Raw genomic sequence first — 20923 nt, 5'->3', positions numbered from 1 at the left:
TCATGGAGGCAGCTGACGAGAACGAAACGACTTATTACACTGAGTAAATCTGGAACAAAAGAGCTCTTTAAACTTTATAAAGCAAAGGTGTCACTTTGATGAATTAGGTGCTTCTAATCCAAATCATGTCTTTTCAATTATTTCATAGCATGTGAAAGTTGGATAATGGATAATGTGAAAATTGGATAATGGATAATGTGATGTTGACAAAGACTGAGAAAAGAACAGTCTTAGAAGAAATGCAACCAGAACGCTCTTTGGAACAGAGAATGCTGAGGCCAGCTTGCTTACTTAGGCATGTCATCATGAAATACCAATTGTTAGAAAAGGACATCATGTTTGGTAAAGTAGAGGGTCAGTGGAAAGGACAGAAACCTTCAATGAGTTTTAATGACACAATAGTTGCAACGGACTCAAACACACCAAGGATCATGAATGTGGTGCTGGACCTGGCAATGTTTTGTTCTATTATGCATAAGGTCAACATGAGTTGGAGCCGGCTTAATAACAACAAATGAATAAGTAAGTTGAATATCTTTCATGTGATCTTTTGAAGCCTATTTATTTTCTTTGGTAAAGTGTCTGTTTATATCCTTTTCTCAATTTTAATAGCATTTATTTTATTTTTATTGGATTTTTAGGGGTTATTTTTGTATCTTTAGATTCTGTCTATATATATATATTTGTAAAATGTGTTATTTGCAAATATTTTCTACTATTCTGCAGTTGGTCTCTTATTTTCTTAGTGTCTTTCAACAAACAGATATTCCCAGTGTGAGTAAAGTCTGATATATCAATTGTGTTTTTGGCAGTGGAATTAAAAAAAAAAAAAAAAACCTTTGACTTCCTCAAGATAACAAAGATTTTCTTTTTTTGACATTCTATAATTTTAGGTTATACATCTATATCTATTGTCCATATTGAGTTATTTGTTTATTTTTTATGGTCCAAGTTATCTATTGAAGTTCATTATTTTTTTTTAATCTGGATATTCAATTTTTTTAGTATCATTTTTTAAAATTACCACTCTTACTTCATCGAGTTGCATTTGTGCTCTTGTCAAACATAATTTTGCTATATATTCTTGGAATTATTTCTATATTATGGCCCAAGAATTTTAGAATTAGATTGACAATGGATACAAAAGGCCCATTGGGATTATTATTGTGATTGCATGAAATTTATATATTAACTAGGAGAGATGACATCTTAACAGTATTGAGTTTTCCATATCATGAAAGTATTATATCTCTTCATTGATCTGGTCTTCTTTAATGTTTTGTGTGCACAGATCCTGCACATTTTCACCAGATTCATCTAAAAATTTTGAATATTTATGATATTTTATTGGAACTATATTTTAACATAAATTCTTATTCATTTTAGCTAATATATAAAAATAAAATTGAATTTTGTCTATTCAGGTTTCATGCTAGCTTTATTTCTAATGACTTTTTATGTAGATTTCATATGATTTTATTCATAAATGATCATGTCATATAGCTTTTATTAATTTATTTATTTGCATTATTGCAGTGTTTAAAACCCCCAGACAATGCTGAATCGAAGTACTGAGATTTGACACATTTTCCTGATCCTAGGAAGATAACATTTAGTCTTCTACACTAAATACAATGTTAGCTGTGGTATGTTTCGTAGATGCTATTTATTAGATCGAGAAATTTTTTTTTTTATTCCTAGTTTTCAGTCTTTTTATGAAAAGTTGATGTTGCATTTTGTGATATGGTTTTTCTGCATCTATTGAGAAGATCATAAGCTTTTTCCTTCTTAGTTTATTAATATTGTGCTAAAACCAGCAGCAGAAGCTTCCAAAAACTGATAAAGAGTTTCTATAAAAATGCCTATATCTGACATAGTACTGTAAGGTGAAATATTATTGCTTTTCCCTTAATATTGAGAGTAAGGCAAAGCTGTCCACCCTCATAATTTTTAATCCACATTTTACTGGCAGTCTCAGCCACTGCAATTAAGCAAGAAAAATGTAGCCATTATGCTAGGAAGGAATACATTAAAACTATTTCTATTCACAGATGTTATGATAACTTGCATAAAATCTAAGGACATCTACAAAAATACTAGAATTGATAAGTTTAAAATCAATTCCATTTATGTATATTCTTGCACTACAACTGGTTATGGATTAAAAATATAAATTTTACAAAATAAAAAGAAATAAAAATGATTACTAATAAAGAAAATAAACGATAGATGTTTTACAAATGGATTTTTTTCATTGCACATTTGTGTAATTTACATGTGTATAAAATAAATGTGTATTCATTCTGCTTAATTTTTTTTTTTTAAGATGAATGGGGAAAAGTTAAAGATACATGTTTCCAAAGCTTTAAGAAAACAATCTACAACAACATATCACATGGGACAAAGTTTATCTAATTGTTCAGATTGTGCCTCCCAGGTGATGCTTCCATGATATTCTCTTTGGTCCACATCCCAGTGGATATGATGACATATATGTGACACAGTTTGGTGCCAGAAATTAGCTGTTCAGTCTGCTTCTCTCTGCTAACACTGGATTTTCTTAATGGGTTGGAGAAAAGTTGTTTATATGAAATAACATACTGTGGACCAGTGCCAGTATTTTTAGGTTGACTACTATCCTAATGGAATACTAATCAGAATTCTTGGAGTTCATCAATCTTAGCAAAGGACTCTCCAGTCAATGAATCACCCAAGTGCATCTGTATTTAGGTGAGTTTATTCAAAACAAGTTTAATTTCACTTTAGAAATAAAATATTGAGTTATGATAATCTTTGCAGGAATTGAACACATGTCCATTGAATAGACAAATAGATTAGTCCTTTAAAATATAGTCAGTTTGGCTTGGACGAGCCTCAAGGTGTTATGCCATTACACATCCTTACTTTCAAATGATATTTCCCGGCTTTCTCGTCAGGTACCCAGCAGTGAAAAAGGCATTTTGGTTAATAAGAAATAGTCAAATACGGGCCTCGTTCCCGAATTCCTATAATGCCTGATAAAGAAGGTGGGCAATAACAGACAAATTTATAAATTATTTGTTGTTGTTGTTTTAAATGCCTTCAAGTTGGTTCCCACTCATGGTGGCCCTGTGCACAACAGAATGAAACACTGCCTGGTCCTGCGCCATCCTCACAATGGTTGTTATGCTGACTATTTTACCAAGCATGATGTCCTTCTCCAGAGACTGATCCCTTTCAATAACAAGCCTAAAGTATGTGAGACATAGTCTCACCACCCTTGCTTCTAAGGAGCATTCTGATTGTACTTCGTCCAAGACAGACTTGTTCATTCTTTTGGGAGTTCATAATATAGTCAATATTCTTCACTAACACCACAATTCAAAAGCTTCAGTTCTTCTGTGGTCTTCGTTATTCATTGTCCAGCTTTCACATGCATATGAGGCAATTGAAAACACCATGGCTTGGGTCAGGAGCACCTTAGTCCTCAGGGTGACATATTTGCTTTTCAAAACTTTAAAGAGTTCTTTTGCAACCGATTTGCCCAATGCAGTGCATCTTTTAATTTCTTGAGTGCTGCTTCCATGGCTGTTGCTTGTGGATCCAAGTAAAATTAAATCTTTGACATCCTCAATCTTTTCTCTGTTTATCATGATGCTGCTTAGTGGTCCAGTTGTGAGGATTTTTGTTTTACTTATATTGAGGTATAATCCATACTGAAGGCTGTAGTCTTTGATCTTCATCAGTAAGTGCTTCAAGTCCTCTTCACTTTCAACAAGCAAGGTTGTATCATCTGCATAAAGCAGGTTGTTAATGAGTCTTCCTCCAATCCTGATGCCTCGTTCTTCTTCATATAACCCAGCTTCTCTGAGTATTTGCTCAGTATCAGATTAAATAGGTATGGTGAAAGGATACAACCCCGACACACACTTTTACTGACTTTAAGCCATGCGGTATCCCCTTGTTCTGCTGGAAATACTTCCTCTTCATTCATGTACAGATTCCTCATGAACACAATTAAGAGTTCCAGAAATCCCATTCTCCTCAATGTTATCCATAATTAGTTATGGTACACATAGTCAAATGCCTTTGCACAGTAGGTTAATCACAGGTAAACATCTTTCTGTTAGTCTTTGCTTTCAGCCAGGATTTATCTGATATCAGCAATGATATCCCTGGTTCCAAGCCCTCTTCTAAATCTGGCTTGAATTTCTGGCAGTTCCCTGTCAATATGTTGTTGCAGCCACTCTTGAATGACCAGCAAAATTTTGCTTACATGTGAAATTAATGATATTGTTAAATAATTTCTGTATTTCCCTGCACCTTTCCTGTCTTCCAAATTTCTTGGCATAGACTAGTGATGCTTCTAGTGCTTCATCCCTTTGTTGAAACTTCTCAGTTGGTATTGCATCAATTCCCAGAGCCTTGGTTTTCGCCAGTGCCTTCCATGCAGCTTGGACTTCTCACTTCAGTACTATTGGTTCCTGATCATATGTTATGTCCTGAAATGATTGAATGTCGACCAGTTCTTTTTGGTATAGTGACTGTGTATTCCTTCCATCTTCTTTTGATGCTTCCTGCATTGTTTAATATTTTCCCTTTAGAACCCTTCTCTATTGCAACTTGACACTTGATTTTTTTCTTCAGTTTTTTCAGCTTGAGAAATGCTAAGCATGTTCTTCTCTTTTGGTTTTCTAACTCCAGGTCTTTGCACATGTCTCATAAAACTTTGTCTTTTCAAGCTGCCCTTTGATATCTTATGTTCAGCTCTTCTGCTTCATCATTTTTTCTTTTGCTTTAGCTACTTGACATTCAAGAGCAAGTTTCAGGGTGTCTTCTGACATCCATTTAGGTATTTTCTTTCTGTCCTGTCTTTTTAATGTCCTCTTGTTTTCTTCATGTATGATACCCTTGATGTCATTCCACAATTCACCTGGTCTTTCATTAGTGTTCAATGTGGCAAATCTGTTTTTGAGATGGGATACACTCAAGGTTGTACTTTTGCTCTTGTGGACTTGTTCTAATTTTTTTCAGTTTCGACTTGAGCTTGCATTATAGGATACAACTATGGTAAGTGACAGCTATAAACCTTCAGATCTGTATGTATAGAGATGATAAGAAAAAATACATAATACCTATAATAGGAGAGGGAAAAATAAAGCATTACAAGAGATAGAAAAAAAAATGGGAAAATATACTTTATGCAAATGAGCATGTGCTGCTTAACAGAGTTGAATAAATTCACCATGATAAGTGAAGCAGAAGTTAGTGGTAATGAAACTAAGGCAGAATACAGAGGCCTCGGACAATTTTGGAAAAGCCAGCCTGACAACATGAATTTACTAAACAATATCATTTGGATAGCAAAAAACATTGACTATCAGGATAAAGTGACCATGGAAAATTATTTTTGCATATTGCTTAAAATTATTGAGAATAATTTTAGAAATAAATTTGACAAGTTTTGTTGACAATATGTGGCTGCAATCTAGCTGAGTAGTGCTGAAGCCTTATATAAAATGGTAGTAAAGGAATGGTTGACTAATTAGTCTTTGAGAAATATTTTTCCTACATGTTCAAACCTGATAAAACTAGAGAGAGATGCAAAGTGATGGGAATTCAGAAAAGGGAACGGGGAAAATGTAATTATAAAAATCAGATGAGGGGAAAAAAAAAAAAAAACTCCCGTTGCCATCCGTAGATTCTGACTCATAGCAACCCTATAGGACAGAGTAGAACTGCCCTATAGGGTTTCCAAGGAGCACCTGGTGGATTCAAACCACTGACCTTTTGGTAGCTTCTAAAGCTCTTAACCACTGCACCAAGGTTGCTAAAACCATTGCTGTGGAGTCAATTCTAACTCCTAGCGACCCTGAAAGACAGAGTAGAACTGCCTTACAGGGTTTCCAAGGAGAGTCTGGTAGATTTGAACTGCCAACATTTTGGTTAGCAGCCGTAGCTCTTAACCACTACACCACCAGGGTTTCCTTAGGAGTGGCTAAATAAAACCCAGCTGTATTTCTATGAGGAATGTTCAGATGGTAGAGAAGTCAGTGCCTGAGCGAAAATAATTGAATTGCAAGTGAATGTTTCCGTATTCTAATCACCACTTTCAACACCACCACGAGAGTTATTTCCATGAAGAAAAAAGTGACAGTAGTCATCAAACATCACAGGTTTATTTAACTCCACCTTCATGGACAACATTAGACTTGGTGATAATTTTACAAATTACCAGTCTTCAACTTGTGAAAGATATAAATAAGGAAACACTTCTATTATACTCCTTACTTGGTAACTATTATATCATTTATTTCCAGAGAGCATGATGGAATGATATTAGCTAATGGGAAAAGATAAGATATGTATGAGAAATCATGAGGGAAAGCTTCATATGAAAATCAGCAAAGACTGAGGAAAAATGTCCTATGTATCTCTTGGTATCAGTGAATAACTAAACAATAGATATTAAGGATAAATTAGGATTAATTCATATTTGTCCAATGCAACAGGTAGGAGGCTGGGAGTACTTAGGGGAGGATGGGCCTGAAGGTATGCTGCCACGTCCAAAAAGAGCTCATTTCCCTTCTGTTCCTGTCCTGGAGTTTAGGAGTGCAGGGCTTCTCTGAGAATATAGGGATACCCTTGACTTCTGCTTCTTAGTGGCCTGCAGTGTCTTCTCATACTCCAAGTCTCTTCAGGTATGTTCCAACTCCGTATGAGTAGACATTAGTCACTTATTTAGAAAGAAAACTAGTGAGTAGGCATTGTGAACTACAAAGGAAATATAAAATGACCCCAGCCAACTGTACTTGATACTGAAAGCCAATTTTTCATTTCTGAGGCTCTATCCCAATGGCATCAAGCACATGATGGTATGTGTTTGAGTTTGGTCTCTAGCCTGACAATTGGTCTTTGCATAGCCTAAAAGTTGATTCAGAAAAACTTATTTTTTGCTGCAGAATAACATTTAAGGGCAGTGTCCAGTACTTTTATAGTTTTAATTATTTGTCATTTACCCATCTTCCCCAAACACCACTTTGGAAAGGAAGAGATTTATATGAATTATTGCTTCAACTCTTTTTATCGATGATGACAGAGTACATATTTGGTGGTGAGCACCTGCTGAAGAATGTTATGATATCTACTGGAGAATAACATTAAAAAAAATATTTTGTCATAAATGAAAAAAATCAGTAGACTTCTACTGCAGAGCTATAGCATGTTTGAAGTGTTGCTTTAGCAGGTTAATGAAGATTCTGAAAAGGAAAATAGCCCAATCAAGACAATTTTATCTTGGCCTTTTCCTGTGTTGTTAACATTTAAAAAAAAAAAAAAATTTAAGATTTCTAAGTAAATTGCTGATAACTGAAAAGGAGACACTATAGAAATTTCTTTTTTTAATTTTTAAATTTTTATTGTGCTTTAAGTGAAAGTTTACAAATAAATTCAGTCTCTCACACAAAAACTTATATACACTTGCTACATACTCCCACTCTCCCCCTAATGAGACAGCCCGCTCTCTCCCTCCACTCTCTCTTTTTATGCCCATTTCTCCAGCTTCTAACCTCCTCTACCTTCTCATCTCCCCTCCAGGCAGGAGAGGCCAACGTAGTCCCAAGAGTCCACCTGATCCAAGAAGCTCACTCCTCACCAGCATCCCTCTCCAACCCATTGTCCAAGATTTAGCTTCAGGAATGGTTCCTGTCCTGGGCCAGCAGAGGCTGTGGAGGCCATGGGCACCAGGGTCCCTCTAGTCTCAGTCAGACTGGTCTTTTTATGAGGATTTGGGGTCTGCATCTCTGTGCTATCCTGCTCCCTCAGGGGTTCTCTGTTGTGTTCCCTGTCAGGGCAGTCATCCATTATAGCCAGGCACCATCTAGTTCCTCTTATCTCAGGATGATGTAGTCTCTCGTTTATGTGGTCCTTTCTGTCTCTTAGGCACGTAATTGCCTTGTGTCCTTGGTGTTCTTCATTCTCCTTTGATCCAGGTGGGTTGAGACTAATTGATGCATCTTAGATGGCTGCTTGCTAGCTTTTAAGACCCCAGACACCACTCTTCAAAGTGGAATGCAGAATGTTTTCTTAATAGATTTTATTATGCCAATTGACTTGGATGTCCCCTGAAACCATGGTCCCCAAACCCCTGCCCCTGCTACACTGGCCTTCGAAGCATCCAGTTTATTCAGGAAACTTCTTTGCTTTTGGTTTAGTCCAGTCGTGGTGACCTCCCCGGTTTTCTGTGTTGTCTTTTCCTTCACCTAAAGTAGTTCTTATCTATTATCTAATTAGTGAATACCCCTCTCCCAGCCTCCCTCCCTCCCCCCTCTCATAACCACAAAAGAATGTTTTCTGCTCAGTTTAAACTATTTCTCAAGTTCTTATAATAGTGGTCTTATACAATATTTGTCCTTTTGCAACTGACTAACTTCACTCAGCATAATGCCTTCCAAGTTCCTCCCCGTTATGAAATGTTTCAGAGATTCCTCACTGTTCTTTATTGATGCGTAGTATTCCATTGTGTGAATATACCATAATTTATTTGTCCATTTATCTGTTGATGGGCACCTTGGTTGCTTCCATCTTTTTGCTATTGTAAACAGTGCTGCAATAAACATGGGTGTGCATATATCTGTTCCTGTAAAGGCTCTTATTTCTCTAGAGTATATTCCAAGGGGTGGGATTGCTAGATCGTATGGTAGCTCTATTTCTAGTTTTTTAAGGAAGCGCCAAATAGATTTCCAAAGTGGCTGTACCATTTGACATTTCCACCAGCAGTGCGTAAGTGTCCCAATCTCTCCACAGCCTCTCCAGCATTTATTATTTTGTGTTTTTTGGGTTAATTCTAGCCTTGTTGGAGTGAGATGAAATCTCAATGTAGTTTTGATCTGCATATCTCTAATGGCTAACGATCGTGAACTATTTCCTCACGTATCTGTTAGCTACCTGAATGTCTTCTTTAGTGAAGTGTCTATTCATATCTTTTGCCCATTTTTTAATTGGGTTGTCTTTTTGTAGTTGAATTTTTGCAGTGTAGTGTAGATTTTAGAGATCAGGTGCTGATCTGAAATGTCATAGCTAAAAAATTTTCCCAGTCTGTAGGTAGTCTTTTTACTCTTTTGGTGAAGTCTTTGGATGAGCACAGGTGTTTGATTTTTAGGAGCTCCCAGTTATCTAGTTTTTCTTCTGCATTCTTAATAATGTTTTGTATACTCTTTATGCCATGTATTAGGGCTCCTAATATTGTCCCTATTTTTTCTTCTATGATCTTTATTGAGAAAATATAGAAATTTTTAAGCTGCATTTCCTATAAAACAATTATTTTCAAGAAATTCAGATTCATACTAACCGAAAAAGTGGTCCTTCCCATGAAGGAGCTGCCTCTGATGATACTGATTTTGATTGTTTAAAAAATATAGCAGTATCTACTCTCTTTTTGTTACTCTTCTCAAATTTGTTCTTTAATATTCCACTTGCACAAAATTAATATTCACTGTATAAGTGTGATTTTAGTAAGTTATAAATATCCAAATAGTTTAAGAGGAGCAAACAAGTATTTTCCACAAAATCTTTATAGACATTCAATAAACCTCTCTTTTTTTCATTTTCTACTGCCTAATTCAAGTTTTGTTTCTCATGATAATCAAATTTCTTGTTTTCTCAACAGAAACCAAAAAAATAAAAGTACTGGAGCCACATTCATCCTCCTGGGATTCTCAGAATATTCAGACCTCCAGGTGCCCCTCTTCATGGTCTTCCTAACCATCTACATGGTCACTGTTGTCGGGAACCTGGGCATGATCATGATCATCAGGATCAACCCTAAACTCCACACCCCCATGTACTTTTTCCTCAGCCACTTGTCCTTTGTTGATTTCTGTTACTCTTCAGTAGTTACCCCTAAACTATTAGAAAACTTGGTTGTGGAAGACGGAACCATCTCCTTCATAGGGTGCATCACACAATTCTTCTTTCTTTGCATATTTGCGGTGGCTGAAACATACATGTTGGCAGTGATGGCTTATGATCAATTTGTAGCAGTTTTTAACCCCTTGCTCTATACAGTTGCAGTGTCCCCAAAGCATTGTCTCTTTTTGGTGGCTGTCTCATACTCTTGGAGTATAGTCTCTTCCATGACATTCACCTACTTTCTGTTGACATTATCCTTCTGTGAGACCAACTTCATAAACAACTTTGTCTGTGAGCACACTGCCATTGTTGCCGTGTCTTGCTCTGACCCCTACATTAGTCAGGAGATCATTTTAGTGTCGGCCGCATTCAATGAAATAAGCAGCCTTATGATCATTCTTACGTCTTATATTTTCATTTTTATCACTATCATGAAGATGCCATCAACTGGGAGGAGATACAAGACCTTCTCCACCTGTGTCTCCCACCTACCTACCATCACCATCTTCCATGGAACCATCCTTTTTCTCTACTGTGTGCCTAATTCCAAGGGCTCAGGGATCATGGTCAAGGTGGCCTCTGTGTTTTACACAGTGGTCATCCCCATGCTGAATCCCCTGATCTATAGCCTCAGGAACAAAAATGTGAAGGAGGCAGTTAGGAAGTTAGTGAATACCAAGTTACCATGTCACAAACTGTAAAGTTGGTAAAGATTTATTTATTCATTTTTCCAGAGAATTGTGAGAGCTGCCTAAGTGTTGAAGCTGTTATATTGATTCAGATTCGTTTTCAAATAGCAAAGCAGTGCATGTGTCCAAAGTAACTCTCCATTTGATTGCTCACCCAATAACATTTTTCCTTACAGCTTAGTAAATTAGTTGAAAAATAATTAGTAAGATGGTAATTAAAGCTCGGTTCACTTAAACTAAGGCTCTTGAATCAGAATTTGGCAATTAAAGTTTTCTGAGTTAGTGCATATGGTGATGTGGCTACCCATGTAAATGAAGTCATTCTGAGAATCGGTTTATAGAGATGTTCTGAAAATGTATAGCTTAGCAAGAGAGAGGATACATCATAGCACAATACAGTAAACATAGTAAACAAGGATCTACCTGTTCAAAACTCATGCATGAAACATATTGAAAATATTAATTTCATATTTTAATATGCACATAAGACATATCTCTGCCTCAACATGGTCCAAAATATGGATGGCTTAAATTTTATTTGGTAATATAAATTTTATTTTCTGTCTGTATACTAAGAGAGTCAAACATATTATGCTTTGCTAATACATGGGGTCCTCCAATTTTGTCTGATCTTGGCTGATGAACTCACCTCAGGGCAATAGGTGTGTACATTGATTGGGCAGCTCTGTTTCATGTATCTGTGATCCTTCTTGGACCACCTGGGTAGCTAGAGTATGCTCTTCCAATGTCAGTGGCTGAGTTACAAAAGGAAACATGCCTTAACAAAAGCTTTTCAAGCAACTGTTTTTGTTATATTCTCCTAGGCATTATGAATCACATAGCTGAGACCAAAGTCAAGGATTGAATAATTATATCTGCCTCTTGTAGAGCTTAAAAGTTACATGGCAAGGAGCACAGATACATAGAGGAACGAATAATTGGATCCAATATTTCAATCTACGTAAGTTTAAGGTAAATATTACCCCATGGAAAATATCCTTCCTTGATATTTCAGATAAATGTAACATAACTATAATTGGTTTTACACTAGCGTTTATAAAGTAATGGATCATTTTATGAAATGACTGTCTTTGCTGAGTGACACTGCTTGTTGTGATTGAAGTTAGATGATATCTTGATAAATTTTCCAGTGTCATGATCCTAATCTAATTGCAAAGTATGAAATGTAACTCGCCTTGTATAAAGAATGAGCATTTTATCCTATGTGAAAAATTGTATTTTCTTTCAATATAAGCCATTACTAGAATATTTTGTATTCTATTCTGTTTGCTTAGCAACATATAGTACTTTTTTCAACATACCATGATATATAAAAATAGTATTGTGTTTCTCATTTAACTTTTAATTGTCACCAGATGCCATACACAATCAAGTAAATGTTCCAGGGAAATACAACAACACTTTGTTTAATATAAGTATAGGTACCACAGCTCTCTCTTGATTACAAATTGTATGAAATATCTTTTTCCATCCTTTCATATTGAACCCATTTGTATGTTTGGATCTAAAGTAAGTCTTTTGACGACAGCTTGTAGTTGGCTTATTTTTTCTCCATTCTTATCTCTCTCCTTTTTGTTTATTCATTGTTTTCTAGTATGCCATTTTGATTTTATCTTCATCTTTTTTCTGTATGTTTTTTACCTTGGGGATTATAATTAACATCATGAACTTATAGAACTAGTTTGAAATGATACCAGCTTATTTTCATGAACAGAAAAAAATTTAAGTGAAAACATCCTTTTTATAGAAATATGAAATATAAACAAAAAATTTGTTGTAAAACATACTAAGTTTAAATAATAAAATTACTAAACCTTGTAGAGATCATAGAGTGGAGACTTGAAAACATCACTGGGAAAAAGTTTACGTGGAAATAAATGGAGAGATACAGCATATACACTGATCAGAATATTAAGATATAAATTCTCTCCAAATTATTGATTTAATACAGTCTCAATCAAAATCAAAAGTTAGTTGAAAAAGTTGACATGCTGGTTCTAAATATGTATAGAAATGAAAATATCTAAAATACCCAAAGCTATTTTAAAAAAGAAGACAATAATTAAAGGTTGGAAGGTTTGCTACAAAACAATACCAGTGGTATAGCTTCCAGCATTACAGCAACATGCAAGCCCCTACTTTGCAAGAAATTGTCAGGTTGGGGGGGGTATTTACTGTTGCTTTCTTTGCTGAGGTGGCATAACTCAAAATGAGAAGAAACAGCTGCAAATATCTTTATAATTGGAATGTGTAATGTAGGAAATGTGAATCTAGGAAAACTGGAAATCAGCAAAAATGAAACAGAACACATAAACATTGATATCCTAGGCATTAGTGAGCTGAAATGAACTGATATTGGCCATTCTGAATAGGGCAATCATATGGTCTACCATGCTAGGAATGACATCTTAAAGAGGAATGACATTGCATTCATCATCAAAAAGAGCATTTCAAGATCTATTTTGAAGCACATCACTGTCAGTGATAGGATAATATCCATACGCCTATGAAGACCAGTTAACACGACTGTTATTCAAATTTATCCACCAATCACTAAGGGCAAAGATGAAGAAATTGAAGATTTTTACCAACTTCTGAATTCTAAAATTGATCAAACATGCAATTAGAATGCGTTCATAATTACTAGTGATTGCAATGTGAAAGTTGGAAACAAGTATTGGTAGTTGGGAAATATGGCCTTGGCGATAGAAACAATGCTGGAGATTGCATGATAGAATTTTGCAAGACCAATGACTTCTTCATTGCAAATACTGTTTTTCGCCAACATGGACCTCACCAGATGGAATACACAGGAAACAAGTTGACTACATCTGTGGAAAGAGACAATGGAAGAGCTCAATATTATCAGCCAGAAGAAAGCCAGTGGCCTACTGCAGAACAGACCATTAAATGCTCATATGCAAGTTCAAGTTGAAGCTGAAGAAAATTAGGAGTACAACCTTGACTATATCCCACCTGAATTTAGAGACCATCTCAAGAATAGATTTGACATGTTGAACACTAATGAAAGAAGACCAGATAAGTTGTGGAATGACATCAAGGACATCATACATGAAGAGAGCAAGAGGTTATTAAAAAGAAAGGAAAGAAAGAAAAGATCAAAATGGGTGTCAGAGGAGACTTTGAAACTTGCTCTTGAACATTGAGTAACTAAAGCAAATGGAAGAAATGATGAAGTGAAAGAGCAGAAGATTTCAAAGGACAGCTGGAGAAGACAAAGTAAAGTATTATAATGACGTGCATTTGTGTCAGATGACTGCTGGCTGAAAGCAGAGAATATCAGAAAGATGTTTACCTGTGTTTTATTGACTATGCAAAGGCATTGGACTGTGTGGATCACAGCAAATTATGGATAACATTGGGAAGAACAGGAATTCCAGAACAGTTAATTGAGCTCATGAGGAACCTGTGCATACGTCAAGAGACAGTTGTTAGAACAATGGGATACTGCGTGGTTTAAAGTCAGGAAAACTGTGTGTCAGGTTGTCTCCTTTCACCACATGTATTTAATCTGTGCGTTGAGCACATAATCGGAACAACTGGACTATATGAAGAAGATCAGGGCATCGGCATTGGAAGAAGACTAACAACCTGCATAATGCAGATGGCACAACCTTGCTTGCTAAGAGTGAAGTGGACGTGAAGCACTTACTGATGACAATTTAATACTTCAGCCTTCAGTATGAATTACACCTTATTGTAAAGAAAAAAATCTTAACAACTGGACCAATGAGCAACATCATGATAAATGGAGAAAAAAAAGAAATTGTCAAGGATTTCATTTTACTTGGATCAATAATCAACACCTATACAAGCTCAATATCATGAGTCATAACAAGGCCAGAGACCAACTGTGGAACAGACCATCAATTGTGCATATGCAAGTTCAAGCTGAAACTGAAGAAAATCAGATCAAGTCCACGAGAGCCAAAATATGACCTTGAGTATATTTCACCTGAATTTCAGACACCATTTCAAGAATAGATTTGACACATTGAACATTAGTGACCGAAGACCAGATGAGTTGTGGAATGACATCAAGGACATCATCCATGAAGAGAGCAAGAGGTCACTGAAAAGACAGGAAAGAAAGAAAAGACCATGATGGGTGTCATAGGAGACTCTGAAACTTGCTCTTGAGCATTGAGCAGCTAAAGAAAAAGGAAGAATTGATGAAGTAAAAGAACTGAACAGAAGATATCAAAGAGAAGACAAAGTAAAGTATAATGACATGTGCAAAGAGCTGGAGATGGAAAACCAAAAGGGAAGAACACGCTTGGCATTTCTCAAGCTGAAAGAACTGAAGAAAAAATTCAAGCCTCGAGTTGTGATAGTGAAGGATTCCATGGGGAAAATATTAAAAGATGCAGGAAGCATCAAAAGATGATGGAAAGAATACGCAGAGTCATTATACCAAAAAGAATTAGTCGATATTCACCCATTTCAAGAGGTGGCATATGATCAGGAACCGACGGTGCTGAAGAAAGTTCAAGCTGCTCTGAAGGCATTGGCGAAAAACCAGGCTTCAGGAATTGATGGAATATCAATTGAGATGTTTCAACAAACAGATGCAGCGCTGGAGGTGCTCACTTGTTTATGCCAAGAAATATGGAAGACGCTTCCTGGCTGGCTGAAAGAGATCCATATTTATGCCTATTACCAAGAAAGATGATCCAACCGAATGTGTGAATTATAGAACAATTTTTTTTTTTTATCATTAATATCACACCCAACCAAAATTTTGCTGAAGATCATTCAAAAACAGCTGCAGCAGTATGTCGACAGGGAACTGCCAGAAATTCAGGCCGGTTTCAGAAGAGGCCATGGAACCAGGGTTATCATTGCTGATGTCAGATGGATCCTGGCTGAAAGCAGAGAATACCAGAAGGATGTTTACCTGTGTTTTATTGATTATGCAAAGGCATTCGACTGTGTGGATCATAAGAAACTATGGATAACACTGAGAAGAATGGGAATTCCAGAACACTTAATTGTGCTCATGAGGAGCCTTTACATAGATCAAGAGGCAGTTGTTTGAACAGAACAAGGGGATACTGATTGGTTTAAAGTCAGGAAAGGTTTGCGTCAGGATTGTATTCTTTCACCATACCTAGTCAGTCTGTATGTTGAACAGATAATTAGAAAAGTTGGACTTTATGAAGGAGAACGGGGCATCAGGATTGGGGGAAGACTCATTAACAACTTTCATTATGCAGATGACACAACCTTGCTTTCTGAAAGTGAAGAGGACTTGAAGCACTTACTAATGAAGATCAAAGACCACAGCCTTCAGTATGGATTAAACCTCAACATAAAGAAAACAAAAATCCTCACAACTGAACCAATGAGCAACATCATGATAAGCAGAGAAAAAATTGAAGTTGTCAAGGATTTCATTTTACTTGGATCCACAATCAACAGCCATGGAAGCAGCAGTCAAGAAATCAAAAGTCGCATTGCATTGGGCAAAAGTGCTGCAAAGGACCTCTTCAAAGTGTTGAAGAGCAAAGATGTCACCCTGAAGACTAAGGTGCGCCTGACCCAAGCCATGGTATTTTCAATCACATAATATGCAGGTGAAAGCTGGACAATGAATAAGGAAGACCGAAAAAGAGATGACGCCTTTGAATTGTGGTGTTGGCGAACAATATTGAATATACCATGGACTGCAGAAAGAATGAACAAATCTGCCTTGGAATAAGTGTGACAGAATGTTCCTTATAGTCAAGGATGGCGAGACTGCGTTCTTACATACTTAGGACATGTTTTCAGGAGGGATCAGTCCCTGGAGAAGGACATCATGCTTGGCAGAGTGCAGGGTCAGTGGAAAAGAGGAAGACCCTCAACAAGGTGGATTGACACAGTGCCTGCAACAATAAGCTCAAGCATAACAAAGATTGTAAGGATGGCGCAGGACGGGGCAGTGTTTCGTTCTGTTGTGCATAGGGTTGCTATGAGTCGGAACCGATTTGAAAGTACCTAACAACAACATGCAAGCAGTCGTCAAGAAATCAAAAGACATATTGTATTGAGCAAATCTGCTGCAAAAGACCTCTTTAAAGTGTTAAAAAGCAAAGCTGTCACCTTGAAGAAAAAGGTGTGCCTCACCCAAGCCATGGTGTTTTCAATCACCTCATATTCATGTGAAAGCTGGGCAATGAATACAGAAGACCAAAGAATTGATGCCTTTGAATTACGGGTGTTGGTGAAGAATATTTAAAATAAACCATGGACTGCCAAGACAACAAATAAAACCATCTTGGAAGAAGCAGATCCAGAGTGCTCCTCAGAAGCAAGGGTGGCGAGACTGCGTCTCACATGCTTTGTACATGTAATCAGAAGGGATAGGTCTCTGGAAAAGGGCACCATGCTTGGTAAAAAAAAAAAAAAGTGAAAAAGAGGAAGATCCTCAGCAAGATGGATTGGCACAGTGACTGCAACAATGGGCTCAGACATAACAATGGTCATGAAGGTGGCACTGGACCTGGTAGTGTTTGGTTCTGTCGTATATAGGGTTGCTATGAGTCAACTGACTGGATGACATGTAACAACAACAACAGTAACAGTAAACACAGGAAGTGTGATTTTAGGAAAAAGACAGAAAATTTAGTTCAGGTATAAACCAGTATGTAACTGATTTTTAAAATGTGCCAGGGAAAACACGGTAACTGGATGGAAAAAAATAATCTTATCCTTTACTTCACTCCATAAAAAATAATTTAAAATGCATTACACACTTTAGCAAACATCTCCAGCGACTGGAATAAAACATACAGGTCTATCTCTGTGATAATTGATAAATGTGACTTAATCTAAAATCCAAATTTGTCATCACCAAAATATATCATTAAGGACATGAATAGGAAGCCCATAGATTAGAAGTAAGTATAAACAGACTGGGAGTGAACGTTCACAACATATATGGCTGTTAGTTACTTAGGACTAATAAAGAACCCCCTCAAATCATTGATAACAAGACAATTGACCAAATTAAAATGGACCAACGTACAGTCATTTCACAAGAACTATATAGGCTGAGAATAATCACACAAAAATGTTCCAACATCATATGTCTTAATGGAAAAGTAAATGAAATATCAATTAACACTCAAGAGAATTGCTAAAATTGATTAGACGGCATTGAGCATTGGTTAAAGGCAATGAAAAACTGTGGCAGTAGAGAGGGGTGATGGTTGTATATGATGGATGTAATCAATGTCACTGAATTTTACATGAAAAAGATGTTGAAATGGCAAATGTACATTTATACATACATCAAAAAATGGTAATTTTTTTTGCAAGGCAAAAATCTCACCTCTTCCAGTATTCTCCTCCAAATTTCGTATTCTTTATATCTCTCCTTCAGGTACTTTATTACAACATATGTGAATTTATTCTTGGTAACTTTTATTTTAAGTTTTTCTTCAACTCTCTATCTTTCCTTGCTGTATTTTTTATAATTTCCTTGTATTTGTCATGAAATAGTAAGTTTCTGTAATAACATTTTTTGGTACAGAAGCCATGAACCCCTTCAGCATCCTGGTTGAGTTTATGAACCCATCTTAGAAACACGTTTTTTAAATAAATACCCACTGCTGTCCAGTCGATTCCAACCCATAGCGACCCTATAGGACAGAGTAGAACTGCCCCATAGAGTTTACAAGGAGCGCCTGGTGGATTTGAACTGCCAACCTTTTGGTTAGCAGCCATAGCAATTAACCACTACACCACCAGGGTTTCCTTTTAAATAAATAGTATGTAATATTTTGAATTTCATATTCAACGCATTATACCAAAGTAAGGGTATTAAAAACACAAAATTGTGATAGAATAATAGTTGTACTTCCTCATTGATGTATTAGATAACAATTTCTACATACACATCTATAAGCTGTTGTAATTTGGAAACAGGAATAAGCATGCAAGTATCTCTAGATATTTTATAATCTATATGTTACATAAAAATACCTATGATTACTATCCTCAGAGGTGGTGTTGATAGTACTCTCGTTTGTTACCTACCTTCAAAATTGAAAGACTCACTAAATTTTGCTTAAACTTCACTGAAAATAAAGATGCTTCTTTTTCCCCCATACTACCTCATCATAATATGGTTGCTCATTGATCATCTTTGTTTTTGATGATTTATTTATTTTTGTTTTGTTTTTCATTTCTAGAAACTCCATATAGGTCTTTTTTCAAATAATGATGTGTACGATTGCTTAGTACAAAATGGGTACTAGGTTTCTATTGGCCCTATATAACGGGTATGGGTAAAGAATGGGTTAAATGTTTTCTCATTGAAAACTTCTATGACAGAAGAAGTCTGAGTACTCCAGGAAGAGGCCTTTGCAAACATGTAGGGTTGATTGCTGACAGTCTTGTACCCATGTCCACGAGGAAAGTAAAAGTAAAAGGCTCCCCATGGACTTGGAGAGTTATCTCTCCCCCCACCCCAATTTGGACAAGGGGAATATTGTCAAAGCCTCTATAAGTTTCCCGGAGCATCATCACATTGATTTTTCTAAAAGTGGCACTGGAGTCACATTTCGTTTATTCTAAAGCTTAAAACAATTCATTTTAAAGTGACCAGGTTTCTTGCAATAGTTGCAGACCACAGGATCCATGATCAACACCCAAGGAAGCAGCAGTCAAGACATCAAAAGACCCATTGCATTGAGTAAATCTCTAAAGCGTTGAAAAGCAGAGGGGTCACCTTGAAGACTAAGGTGCACCTGACCCAAACCGTGGTATTTTCAATTGCATCATATGCATGTGAAAGCTGAACAATGAATAAGGAAGACCAAAGAAGAATTGATGTCTATGAATTGTGGTGTTGACGAGGAATATTGAATATACCATGGACTGCCATAAGAACGAACAAATCTGTCTTGGAAGAAGTGCAACCAGAATGCTCCTTAGAAGGTTGGTGAGACTGCGTCTTACATACTTTGGACATGTTGTCAGGAGGGATCAGTCCCTGGAGAAGAACATCATGCTGGGCAAAATACAGGGTCAGCAGAAAGAGGAAGACCCTCAATGAGGTGGATTGACACAGTGGCTACAACAATGGGCTTAAGCATAACAACAAGTGTAAGGATGTTTTGTTCTGTTGTGCATAGGGTTGCTATTAGACGGAACCGACTCCATGGCACCTAACAACAACAAAAACATGGGAGCATCATTACTGGTAAGAGAATTCCCTTGCTTTGTCTTTGCTCCCACAGGTTTCTGTAACTGCTGCAACTGGACAGCCATTCATTTTTCTTTGTTTTTTTCCTTTAGTCTCTTTCTTTTGCTGTTCCAAAGTGTGGTCATTAAGGTCGTGTGTCAACTTGGCTTGGCCATGATTCTCAGTGGTTTGGCAGTTATGATGTAGTTTAGTAGTCATATAATAATGTGATCACCTCCATGATGGGATCTGCTATGCTTAGCCAATCAGTTGAAGGACAGTTTTCTTGGGAATGTGACCTGCATCCAATATAGGTGGATTTTCTGGACATTCTCATGGGCTTTTGCTTGCTCTGGATTCTGTAGCTAACTCCTGTTCATCTGACTTCTGGTTCTTGGGACTTGAGCTAGCAGTCTATCTATTGATCTTGGGATTTGTCAGCCTCTGTAGTCTGTGAGCCAGGGGCCTGCCAACTTATTTGCGGATCTTGGGATTTTGTTTGCCTCTACAACCTGTGAGTCAGAAGCCTTTTATCTGACCTGCTGATTTATCGTTTACCAGCCTCTGCAGCTACATAAGTCATGAGAAGCCTCCAGCCTGGACTATGGACTTGGGACTTTCCAGGTTCTACAACAGTGTGTGCCATTACCTTGGTATAAATCTCTCAATATGTATATATAGATGCTTCACTGCTTTTGGTTCTTTAGAGAATCCAGCCTAAGGCATTTGGTACCGAGAGTGGTTCTAGAGAAACTAAATTGTAAGTATGATTTTCTAATTTGATTCTCAAGTCTGGTTAGTCTTAAAGATGTTAATAACTTTGCTTCCAGTAGTAAAAAGGGCACTGCTAATCCGTGCCATGAAGTGGTAAAAGAAATACACAAAATGTCACCATCAATAGATCAGGTATTGGTGAGTGGTGAGGCTCTGGATGATCACATGTTTGATACCTTTCTACAATTTTGTCAGAATGAGAATTATAAGGAACTGGACTGGTTGGTCCTACTTTCACTGGCAAAAGAAGTAAAAGAAAGAGATCAGTTAGGGGCATCAGAGTCAAAGCTCAAGCACTGCATAAATGGCTTCAAAGTTTCCACTTGTGCCTTGAAAAAAAAACCTTATTTCTTATAGC

General features: G+C 36.7%; 1 protein-coding gene across 1 annotated transcript; it reads left to right on the top strand.

The window, feature by feature from the left end:
- Positions 1–2701: 2701 nt before the first annotated feature.
- Positions 2702–10589, top strand: LOC126078874 (olfactory receptor 5D13-like). Its single transcript, XM_049889681.1, has 2 exons — positions 2702–2730; positions 9647–10589. The coding sequence occupies exons 1-2, from the start codon at positions 2702–2704 to the stop codon at positions 10587–10589; spliced, it is 972 nt and encodes a 323-aa protein (XP_049745638.1).
- Positions 10590–20923: the final 10334 nt, after the last annotated feature.

The sequence above is a fragment of the Elephas maximus genome, chromosome 7, assembly GCF_024166365.1.
Source record: "Elephas maximus indicus isolate mEleMax1 chromosome 7, mEleMax1 primary haplotype, whole genome shotgun sequence".
Classification (NCBI taxonomy): domain Eukaryota; kingdom Metazoa; phylum Chordata; class Mammalia; order Proboscidea; family Elephantidae; genus Elephas; species Elephas maximus.
This window is presented reverse-complemented; position numbering and strand designations above follow the sequence as displayed.